The sequence below is a fragment of the Plasmodium malariae genome (genome assembly GCF_900090045.1).
Source record: "Plasmodium malariae genome assembly, chromosome: 11".
Lineage (NCBI taxonomy): Eukaryota > Apicomplexa > Aconoidasida > Haemosporida > Plasmodiidae > Plasmodium > Plasmodium malariae.
Window position 1 is genome coordinate 2,142,580 of NC_041785.1, and position 13,056 is coordinate 2,155,635.

The following is a 13,056-nucleotide window of genomic DNA, read 5'->3' on the forward strand; positions in this document are numbered from 1 at the left end:
ATGAGACCTAAATATATGCAGGCTCCACAAGGGAAACACGAAAAAAAGAGAGGTGGTAATTTATTCATATTTATTGTTTTTTTTATACTAAGTAAGAATATAAATAATTAAAAAAAAATTTGTAACAATTAGAATATATGTACAATATTTAAAATGGTTTATAAATGATCTTTTTTTTTGTTCCCTTATTTATATTATATTCTTCTTTTCATTTTTTGTAGCCTTTATATATATAGGGTACACAGGAATTGTTTTGAGGTCATGGTTCATTCCATATAGAAGTGGCACGTTTACAATAGCCGCCGTGTTTCATGTCTTTTTTTTTTTGTTTTTACTGAGTTTCATAAAAGTAAAAATTAAAAATAGCACACATACGTACGGATATATATGCATGTACGTATACGTACATATGCATATATATGTAAATGTATATATACTTGTACATACATGCTTGTGCAAATTTTTTTTTTTTTTTTTTTTTTTTTTTTTTTCATAGTGTGCATCAACGGACCCAGGGAAAGTCCCACGCAACTGGGGTTTTTATGTGGGAGATGATGTAAAAAGAAGAAGATACTGCAAAATATGTAATGTATGGAAACCAGACAGGACTCATCATTGTTCAGCATGTAATAGATGTGTATTAAATATGGATCATCACTGTCCATGGATAAATAATTGTGTTGGGTTTTTTAATAGAAGATTTTTTATTCAATTATTATTTTATGGCTTAATTTGTCTATTCATTGTTGCTGTTCAAACTTTTCATTATATTTTCATTGATAATGCTAATGCATATTTAGATGATGGGTTTCATGAAAAGTCATCTTTTGTAGCTCTTGAATATACCTATGCATCTATTGTTTTGTTTTTGACGTTCGTTTTAATTTTTGCTTTAGTACCATTTACTAAATTTCATTTAAAATTAATTTCGAAAAATTCAACTACTATTGAAAATATGGATATATATAACCAGGAATATAACATATACAATGTAGGATGTGAAGACAATGCAAAACAGGTTATAATAAAAGAGCACGCAAGGATGTACATGTGTATATATATACGTGCATACACACACATGTATAAATTACAAGTACATTTTATGTTTACCCATTTTCATGCGCATCATGAACCTGAATCTACATGCACATGTACATGTATTTTCATTTTGATAGGTTTTTGGTAACAACATATTATGTTGGATGTGCCCCTTTCAGTGCATATCAAATAGACCCGCGGGTGATGGGGTCCGTTGGAGAGTTAGTGTTATGCACGAAAATAATATTTGAAAGGAAATAAAAAAATAGAGATGGATGTATAGGTAGAAAGGTCGATATGTAGAACGGTAGACAGGTTGAGAGGTAGATGAACAGATAAATAAAAGGATGGATAGATTAACAGGTTGGCAAATTATTAGATAAACTGAGACATAGATAAATAAAAAGATGATGGATGTACTAATTTTTTTTTAATTTATAAAATTTAATATATTTGCAAAAGAAAAGAGGATGTTTAGTATATATATATATATATATATATATATATATATATATATATATATATATATAGATATATAGATATAGATATAGATAGATAGATAGATACATATAGATATAGATATAGGTATAGATATAGGTATAGATATAGATGTAGATGTAGATATGGATAAAGACATATATGTATAATTGTTCGTTTGATAAGAGCATTAGGCAAATACCCCTTTTGTTTTTGAAGCATTCTTTCTTTATCTGTCTGCATACACATTTTCCCTTTTACGCATCTGTCCAAGTTGTATACGAGTATATATATACCCCTGCCCCCCCATATGCATATATGAACACACGCACATATTTTTTAATCGCACGTTCTTCTCTTCTGTTATCATCTCATAAGATAACTTTTCTTTTTTTTTTTTTTTTGTTCTTTTTTCCCCTTTTTTGTTCAACCCAATATTTGTACATGTTGATTGGAAAAATATATATCGAGAAAAAAAGCGTAACACATTTTTTCTTCAGAAGTTTTTTGTCGTCAAAAGGTGTATATATATGAATAGATACATATGTATATATATATATATATATGTATAATTTTTTTATTTTATTATAGCGCTTCATATTTAAAATATTAGAAGCACTTTTTCATGTGTTGAGGTTTTTCAATGTTTCTTTTTTTTTTTTTTTTTGTAAAATTAAATTTTCAGCTAAATGAGTTTTCTCCTCTTTATGTATATAATACATAAATGAATACATGTTGATACGTGATGACACATGATACATAATGATATATTATGATAATGTTTAGGGTATAGATTTTAAATTAAATTTTTTTTTCTTTTTTTTCTTTTTTTTCCTTTTTTTCCTTTTTTTCCTTTTTTTTCTTTTTTTGTTAATTTGTTAAGAAAACATTAAAACATTGATAAAAAAATTCGTTGATTAAAAAAAAAAAAAATACGTTGAAGATCAAAATTTATATGTATGCTTAATTTTAAAAAAGATCACAAGAAAAAAAAAAAAGGGTATTAAAGAACCAAAAAATGAAAACAAGATAAAGCAAAGCAAAGCAAAACTAAACAAAATAACATATGATATGATAATACGATATATTACAATATAATAAAATAAAATTAAAAGCAATAAAATGGTCCATCCATCGGCAGATCTCACGCACAGATAACGCACGTCTTTTGAAGTATTAATGTATATATAGATAAAAATATACATGTACACTTATACATATGTATAAAAAAATTAAATATTGCGTAAAATTAACAAAAAAAAAAAAAAAAAAATTTATTTACAATACAGAGATATATATGCACACATACATACACACATACATACATACATACATACATACATACATACATACATACATACATACATACATACATACATACATACATACATACATACATACATACATACATACATACATACATACATACATACATACATACATACATACATACATACATACATACATACATACATACATACATACATACATACATACATACATACATACATACATACATACATATATATATAAGTTCTGTCCTGTTCTAGTACAGTCAACTAGGGGGGGCACCTTTTCACATATCAAATAAGATAAGTTGTAATGGGGAAAAAATAAATGTAAACTAATAAAATGGTAAAAAAAAAAAAGAAAAGAAAAAACTGTTATAGGTTATAACTTCGACTTATTGAGGGATTCAAATATTTACTCGTCCACACGCATCATGCTTACATGTATCTATCCGCTTCTTTGAATAATTAACTATTTCCTTATGAAAAATAAACCGCAATAAAAACAGGTAAAGCCTCTTTTGAAATGATCCAGACACTAAAAAAGGGGAAAAAAAAAAAAAAAAAATATATATATATATATATGAATTAATGTATATATACACATATCCACAACATATAACACATGTTTATGCACACCCAAAGGTGTGTAGGTACAAACGTGTCTCCGTTTTGGACTTGTCTGCCTATACCTTATCGGAGTACGTTGCATCGCACAGCTCACAGTGGTACTTGTATGTGCAGTAAATAAAGAAGTAGTAGCAAATGTGCACATGCCTTTGACAAACGTTACATGTTCGGGTAAAATATTTAAAGGAATTATTACAGTATGGACAATTTCCTAGTAATTGTGTATTCTTATAAGGATACATGGAAGTATTTAAGTATGCATCACAATTTACATTTTTCATAAGATGATCTAACATACTGTCTTGTTCATTTGTTGTATCATTCTGATTATTAAATTGGATATAAGTTTCTAAGTTATAATTTGTTTCTTTTCTACTAAACTGAATACGCTTCATGTTATCATCAACAATGTAATAGTACCTTTTTTTTTTCTCATAATTTAGTAAGTAGTTATATAGAGAAATTTTCTTTACACCTTTTTTCTCATCGGTTTCTTCTTTTTCGTTATGCACATCATGTACAGGTAAATTTACATTATCACACCTATTTCCTTCGTGCAGTACGATCATCTTGCTCTTATCCATGTTGTTAGCACTACAAATGTGCACATCCCCATTATGGGAAGCTTTCAGCCCGGTATCTTCTCCCTTGTTATTACCTCTTCTTTCCTGATCTGTACTTTGATCCCTTGTATGAGCATTGCCATACTGTGTTGCATCATTTCCAACCACGTTACATATAACAGCAGAGTTGTTTTCATTGAATAAGGATTTACACTGTTCATCTGAAATTATGGAAAAGTCTACATTCTTTTTTAAAAATCCGTTAAATTTAATGTTTGAGGAAAATATATTAAAATTGCTTGTAGTATATATATAGTACCCCCACTCAGGGGAGAAATTCTTTATACAGTTTTCAAAATTGTAGTGGTAATTATTGATAAGAGCATATTTATTACTTTTATAACAAGTCGAATATCTCAGAAAAGAATTTTTAGAAAGATTGTATATGCGTGATATAATGAAATGTTTATTCTCATATGGAAATAACAAAAAAAAGAAATTACACATTTTTTCCACATAATATAAACATCCTCTTAAAAATAAGTGTACTATAAACTTTTTTAAAATAACATTTAATAATTTTGAATTAACAATAATTCTACACAATATTGAATAAAGAATTAAAATGAGAGAAGAATTTTCTATATATTTATAATGTTTATATTCATTAATCAATATTAAAATTTTACAAATAATAATATTTCGGACATTCGCTTTCAGTATATTTTTTAACTCATCCATTGTTATATATGTACGATCTAGATTCAAATATATCTCAAAATACCTATGATTCTTTTTTAATACATTCGTTTTAAATATACAATAGCTTCTTATGAAGTTTCGTATGTATTCCCCATTTCTTACACACACTTTTAATGCTTTCGTGTACTTTTTCTCTTTTATATATTTTAAGTTAACTTTTAATAATGATTTCATCATATGAATTTTATATTTAATATATGTCATGTTAAATGAACTTCTTGATGTTACTGTTGGAATCATGTATTTAGAACAACGCACGTAATCTTTATTCCTAAATTCTTTTAATTCCTCTTTAATACCTTTTTGGTAAAATTTATTTATCATATACAATTCGTATGGGGTTAACGGTACAATAAACTTGTAAAACTTTTTCCCTCGGTTTATTTCGCCATCTGCTGTTATGGTGTTATTCTGTTCTGCAACGATGCTACAAGGTTCCTCCACATCGACATTACTTAGCTCCTCCTCTTCCATACAATAACTCCCCTCCATATCAACACTACTTCTGTCCTCACGCTTTTCACTCATACCTACTGCTCTTTGTTCTAAACTATCCTTGTCATGCCCTCCTTTTAACTGGGAGCTTCTATCATTACCTTCAGGATTAGATCTATGCTTCTTCTTTCCATCCAGCTTTTCATTTACTCTGTTAAGAAAAACATACTTTTCATTAGGATTTCCATAAGGTCGTAAAGGAGGCTCGTCATTCTTATTTGCGATTTTCCCTACATTCATACCTTTTCCTTTTATTCCTTCCCCCTTATTATAATTTACACCATGAACTACATGATGTTTTACCTGATTTCTCATTTTTTGTTCATGTTTTTTATTTTGTTCCTTATAACTTTTGCACTTGTTAAATGTGAAATCACTTATATCCGATCGTTTCTCTTCAGTGTCGTTCCTTTGGTGGGATTCTCCCCCATGGTTTGATTCATTCTTATGGTAAGCTTCACTCGTACGATGAGTTTCATCCACAAGGGGTGCTTCCCCCCATTCATGCATTTTTACCCCCCAGTCCAGGGTATTTCTTCCTCCATAATTTAAGTTAACAATGGATCTACTTGCGTCAGAAAGGGGGGAGATGCTCCTATGAGCATGAAAGTTCATCAAATTATGCTCTTCTTGCCCACCTTCTTGCAGTTTTACATTTTTATTTAACCAATCGAAGTTTATGAAATTTTCTCCATTAAAATTTTTCCTTATGCCTTCATCCATACTTCTGTTCATGCTTCTGTCCATGCATCTGTTCCTGCTTCCGTCCACGTCTCCGTTCATGCCTTCATATATACCTCCACCCACGCCTTCACTTTTATCTTCACTTGATCTGCCTGATTTTTCACTACTGCATTTGTACTTGTTCACATAATACTCATTAATGAGTTGATTTTCCTTTATATAGTTACTTATGTCCAACTCGAGTGGTGATAATTCCTTTGTCTTTTTTAACTCTTCTTTTATTTCTTGGTAAAACTTATTTTCTTCTTGCTGCTCCTTTTTCTTAACTAATTCATAGTACTTTTCCCTGATAAAATCTTTGCTTAATTTTCGCTCTTCATTCCTATTTTTTTTAGCTTCTTTTATTATCTCCTTTTTAATTATTTCCATAATTTTCCCCTTATCTCTTTTACTTAAATGCAAAGTCCTTCCAAGCAGCTTATTTAAAAAGGCATCGAAGAGTTCCCCTTTGAACTTGTCTTTTACTTCATTAAGGAAGTAACTCACCTCCTCATCACTGCATCCATCTCCATTAGCACTAACGTTACCACTGATATTGTCACTTCCATTATCGCTAACACTGCCACTTCTATTACCCTTTGCTCTGACTGGTGCGATCCTTTTGATACTTTTTCCAATCTGGTTTCCACTTCCCGACATTTCAATAAAAGCCTTTTTTTTCGAATTTCCCTCACTCCTTTTATCTTTACCATCCATATACTTATTAGCATTATCCGAAAAACTGCTGCGCTTACTCATCAGGTTTGAATCGTTACCTCGTTCTTTTCCCATACAGGAACTATTATTATTATTATTATTATTATTATTATTATTATTATTATTATTATTATTATTATTATTATTATTACTATTACTATTATTATTATTATTATATTATTATTATTACTATTATTATTATTACTACTATTATTATTATTATTACTATTATTATTACTATTACTGTTACTATTACTATTACTGTTACTATTCCAATTACTGTTACTATTCCAATTACTGTTACTACTATCATTATTATTACCATTATGGTCAGAAAAATTAAAAAATAAAGATTCATCTTTGTTGTTTGTTTTATTCCTATTTGGTAAATTCGAATAGTAAGCCAATTTCTCTTCATTTAATTCGTTCCTTTTGTTCTTGTATGTGTATTCATCATTATCTACAGAGGAGAAGTTATTTGCACTTTTCAATCTTCTGTTCTTTTTATCACTACTATTAACCTTTTCACTTTCCTTAATTGAAAAAAGGTCATCATCAGATAACTGCGAGTGGGCAGATAAAACCTTTGCAAAGGAACGCAAATTATCCCTTGCAGATCTGTTGGATCCTTCATCCGAATCAAACTTGAAGAAATCTTGCTTCGATAGAGATGTACCGTTTATGCGCTTTTCATCATTTCTATCATCATCCACACCTTGTTCACAGTACGACTTCAACTTATCATCATCTGTTACGTTCTTCCCGTCCTTTACTTCCTTCCCGTCCTTTACTTCCTTCCCTTCTTTTACTTCCTTCCCGTCCTTTACTTCCTTCCCGTCCTTTACTTCCTTCCTTTCCTTTATTTCGTTGTCAAGCTGGATAAATTTTTTTTTTATCCGTTCAATCTCGTTGTTAAACGCGTCGCACCTTTCCGTGATGGGCTTATTTTTACCATGGTCATCACCCCCATACTGCCAATTGTTCTTCAACTCTTGCCTATCCTCATGATTCCATTTTCCTCTAAAAGATGAGTTACCCTGTCCGTTTGTATTATCATCATTGTCATTATGCGCTTTTCGCATTCCCCTATTTGGATTATCGTCTTCATATTTTTTATCTCTTTTATCCCCTACCATGTGACTTGTTGTCTTTTTGCTTATTCTCCTGTCAGAAGATACACTATCCCATCTCCTTTCCTCATCATCTGTCTTACCTTTATAATGTATCTTACTTTTATCACGTACCTTACCTTTTTCATAATTCTTACTTTTTTTATTTTTTTTATTTTTTTCCATTCCTTCATCAGAATGCCCCCGTTCAGAAGTGTGCTTACCTAAGGAGTTACTTCTGGATGGGGTGGAGGTACACCGTGAGTCTGCTCCTGCTGTACGTTCCCCCAGAGTACCATTACTGCCACTGCTGCCTTTTCTACAGTCGTAATCACCCTCATTGGCGAACTCCATCTTTTCTTTCATTTTTCTTACTGTTGCACTACCCTCAGCATCATCTTCTGTGCGCATAGTTGACAGAAGGTCCGAATGTAACATATACTTATGCTCCTTCATTACAAGATCGGCTGATCTACTTGCAGCAAATAGTCGTATCTCGGTTACTAAAAAAGAGATGAAATCTGTGTTCTCATTACTCTTCTTGCTTTTACTAGGTTTATAATAACTCTTCATATTATAATCATTCGAAATAGTATTATCATCACTTCTATCAATATTATAATTCTCATTATTTGATTTCATACCGATGCATAGGGGTAATTTAAAATTACAATCAATAAAAAAGTTCGTAGCATATAAATATGTATTATAAAAAATAGCATAACCATTTTTACAAGTTTTTAAAAAATAATTATCATCACCTGTTAATACTATATATATAAGATCAATGGTTAAGTTAAAAATGATTGAAACATTGCTCCAGTAGTAATTATTTAACTTTATACTTTTTATATACTCACAAGGGAAAGAATCAAAACGAAATTTCTTATTTTTAAAATTTATTACAAAATAACATTCGTCTTTATCAAAAATTAAGTGTATACTCCATTCACATTGTTCTTCAGTTCCTTTCTGAATTAAGCAGATGCATTTTTTTTTTTTTTTTTCTTTTTTTTTTTCCCCCTTCTCATCTGCATATGTATCCTTATGCTTATCCTTGTGCTTATCCTTGTGCTTATCCTTGTGTTTATCCTTATCCTTATCTTTATACTTTTCTTTTTTTTTTTCCTTTTCATCATAAAAAAGATTTTCCTTCAACCCAATCCACATTTCAAAAGTAAACCCTTCATTATTTTCGTTAGACAAACTTTTTTGTATTTCATTTTTTATATGTATGCTCTTTTCATTCGTGCTGTAATTCCCTCCTAACAGCTCCAAGCAGCTATCTGACTCAATCTCAATGTAACATTTACCTTTTCCGCTTAGTTTTAAGCAGTAATTTTCCTTTATCTTCTCTTCCTCATTTCCCTGAAAATAGAGTAGCTGCGTGTTCATTAGTTTGAACATCCACGGTGAGTCTACAAAATGGGGGGTGCGCGAGGAAGAAGTGAGGGGAAATAGGGAAAAAGTAGGTGAAAATAAGAATGGACAAAGAATGGGAAATAAAATGAAAAAAAATGAAATAAAAGGAGACTAAAGAGAACAAAATGAAATAAATAGAAAAAAATGCAAAAAAAAAAAAAAAAATGCAATAAATGCGCAAATGTGGGAAGCACACAAATACGGAGCGACAAAAAAACAAAAGGGCGTTTCCTCTTTTTGTTCAGAAAACTTTTACGGAGTTAATTTTTTTTTTTTAAAATGCTGTACCATTACCATGCTGCTTGTAGTTTTTTATACATGCTGTTCTATTACACCCTGAATGGTCATTTAAGGTTACATCTCTACCTTCTGTACAACGATAATAAGCTACTAATCCTAGCGGGTTTTTACAAAATTCTTTTCTGATTTCGTTCCTTCCACCTAAGTCATATTCATTCTGCTCAGCCATGATATTATTATCATTCTCTTCAGTGACTGTACTATTCTTTGACTGCTTAAAGTAACCTTGAAAAGAAAAATGCTTTTTCTTTTTTTTCTTTTCCATCTTATCAGAGTAGTTCGATTTAGCAAATAATCTACTCAAAATGGAGAAAAAAAAAAGCTCTACGTAAAATTTAGTCTTTCCACTAAGTAGTCTTCCTTATTGCATTTGTTACTGTTTGACTGTTCTTCCTCCTGTAACTACGCTGCTTGGTTATTCGTATGTTCGGTTACACAACTACTCTCAACTATGCCGCTTTTGCCTTTACTATGTACCACTACTACCAAAGCATACGTTCGGAAGCTTCTCCTGGGATAATAATATTTCGTACTGTACTTTTCTTCTAATATGTGCTTCTAAAAATATGTTTTTGCCAAAATTTCAAATAGCTTTATACTATTTAATTGTACTCATGAATGTTAAAAATATTTTTTTAAAATAAGCTTTATTTGAATGAAAGCTATTTCTCTGTGTCTGTCATTAGTAGTATTTCTTTTTTTTTAATTTTAACTCTTTCTTGTGGGAAAGAAAAATATTCCTTTACTATGTTTGCCTTTTTTCAAAATGTTTTGTATTTCTCTCTTTGTAACATTTCAAGCTTTTTATAACCTCCCACAATTTATTTTTATTTTTTTTTTTTTCCCTCCCCTACCCCTCAATACATTTTATAAGTACATGTATTTTTCCCCTCTTTCAGTATTTTTCCTTTGTGTGATATTTCATTCAATTTGTTCTATATGAAGAAAAAAGAAAAAAAAAAGGGAAAAAAAATGGAAAAAAAAATGGAAAAAAAATGGAAAAAAATATATGAGAAAGAACAATTTTCATGATAAAGCGACAAAAAAGAGGGGAGAAAATTTAGATCTTCCAAAAAACTGGAGAGGGAAGAAACAAAAAAAAAAAAATAAAATAATAAATAAATAAATAAACGGATAAACGGATAAACTGATAAACAGAAATAGATAAACAGAAACAGATAAACAGTAACAGATGAACAGATAAACATATAAACAAATAGATAAATAAATAAAACAAAATAGTGCTAATTGAGTACAATTAATGAGTACAAACCGACAATATAAAGTCTAAAATAATTTTGTTCATATCCTGCAGAATATGAATTCTGCTCTTTATCTGGCTTCAAAAATATAAGCTCAAGAAATTCTCCTCAAAGGGCATACTAAAATGTTTATTTTATTACAATACAATATTTTTTCAACATAGTTATATATATGTTGTATATATGCATGTACGTATGTATGTACGTATGTATGTACGTATGTATGTACGTATGTATGTATGCATGTATGTATATACGTACACCTGCTTACATGCGCATTATGTTTCTATAATGAACGTGACAAGGTGCAGTAATACATATTTTAAAATGTAGATCATAAAATAAGTGGTACAATAAAAGTGTTATCATTTATCCTCTTCCTTTTCAGCAATGCTTTTTTTTCAACCTTGTTCCATATATGGGGGAAGGGTTACCTCTTTTGCTGATGGTGTGTATTTATATGTATACATATACTACTACATACTAGTACTCCATAGATAATATATGTTAGTCTTATGTACTATAACAGTACTAAGTACGTCAATGAATTAGGTGAGATTTTAAAAATAGGAAAATATTTATTTTTATTTTGTCGTTGAGATGTATTATTTACTATTTTTTTTTTTTTTTTTTTACCATTTTAAAATATTTTTTTTTTTATTGAAAACATTTTTAATTTAAAAAAAAATATACATAAGTCGAGATGGTAAACAATGATTCCTTCACTTTTATTATAATAGCAAACTTTATACAATCTGTTTTGGAAACCTCTTCTAAAGTTAATTGCGACGGTGCAACGTTGACAAGTTGTGGAGACGTACATTTAAAAAAAAATTATGCACATGTTTAAAAAGTAGTTACCTGAATATATGAATGCGTTTGTATATGTATACTTAAGCGTCCAGGTGAAAACGTCTATACATTTTTTTTATTATAAAAATATGAGCGAAGAATGTACAAAAAGAGGAGCATTCTTCAAAACTAGTAAACTTATTTTCCATATGCGTAGATGAAGCAAATAATTGTAAATAAAAAAAAAAAAAAAAAAAAAAAAAATGCACTTTTATGCACATACAAGTACATATACGTATACTTACATGTATACATGTACATATATGTAGACATATGAGACAGGAAAGGAGCATTTTTCCTTGCCCCATATATATATATATATGTATATATATGTATAAATATACATATAAGGCAAAAATATACTAAAAATGCGAATTAGAAAATCAAGTACCCAAAATAGTGTGTACAACAATGTATATCATGTGAAAATGAATAAAGCTGTAAATCAGTAAAGATAAAAAGGTTAGGCATTAAAAAAAGAAAAAAAAGTACGGACATTTACAATTTTATTGAAAATTATCTTATCATTTTTGAAATAGTATATAAAAGAAATAACAAGACTACACAGAAAATTAAAAACCATGAGGAAAAGATGTACATACTTATGTATATATATATATATATATATATCTTTTTTTTTTTTTTTTGCCTCATTCTCCGTCAAAGTTATATCTATTAACTTTTTACTAACATTTGACGTAATTCATGTTTGTCTTTTTTAAGTAGTTTTGCTTGTATTTTAAAATAAATACATTATCGCAGTAATGTGAAGGAGATACGTTAAATTTGCGAAGATACAAAAACGTATGTACGTGTGCATTCATGTATATCCTGTTCTTATTGGGAAATCAGAGATCTATGGTAAAACAGGGGGAATGATAATTCATGTTCAATGGTGAACCGTGAAACGGTTAGAAATAATTAATTCAAATAAATGTTCACATTGAAAAGGTAAAATAAAGTAAATTAAGATAAATTAAAATAGAATAAGAAAAGAGGGAGTTATCTGGGGGAATGTTTGTCAAACTGCAAGAAGCATATACAAATAAGTGCTCAAATATGTACAGAGGGAAAAATTGCACACGGGGTTTTCCAAATAGTGATAAATCAATAAAAAAATAAAATAAATAATAATAAAAATAAAAATAAAATAAAAATAAAAATAAAATAAAAATAAAATAAAAAAAATAAAATAAAATAAAACTATACATAATATAATATAATTTTTATGGCTAGAAAATAAAAAAAATTGAGCTAGCTATTTTTTTTTTTCCTTTTCTTTTTTTCGAACGAACATATGTGTATATTATAATAGGTATAAACACATGTACAGGTCATATCTTTTTTTTTTTTTTTTTTGCCCAAATTTTTCCTAATTAGTAAATATGTGCTCCATAGAAGTAGTCATATTCCGTGT

At 29.0% G+C, this 13,056-nt stretch overlaps 2 protein-coding genes across 2 annotated transcripts; one reads left to right on the top strand and one right to left on the bottom strand.

The window, feature by feature from the left end:
* On the top strand, positions 1 to 1,289 carry DHHC2 (palmitoyltransferase DHHC2, putative; the record flags this gene model as incomplete). The annotated part of the gene is made up of 4 exons (XM_029006202.1): positions 1 to 91; positions 222 to 349; positions 497 to 1,018; positions 1,176 to 1,289. The coding sequence occupies 4 exons, from the start codon at positions 1 to 3 to the stop codon at positions 1,287 to 1,289; spliced, it is 855 nt and encodes a 284-aa protein (XP_028862715.1).
* A 1,987-nt stretch (positions 1,290 to 3,276) lies between these two features.
* PmUG01_11053200 (conserved Plasmodium protein, unknown function) lies at positions 3,277 to 9,790 on the bottom strand (the record flags this gene model as incomplete). Its single annotated transcript, XM_029006203.1, is given in 4 exon segments — positions 3,277 to 3,342; positions 3,497 to 6,838; positions 6,853 to 9,221; positions 9,520 to 9,790. The coding sequence occupies 4 exon segments, from the start codon at positions 9,788 to 9,790 to the stop codon at positions 3,277 to 3,279; spliced, it is 6,048 nt and encodes a 2,015-aa protein (XP_028862716.1).
* Positions 9,791 to 13,056: the final 3,266 nt, after the last annotated feature.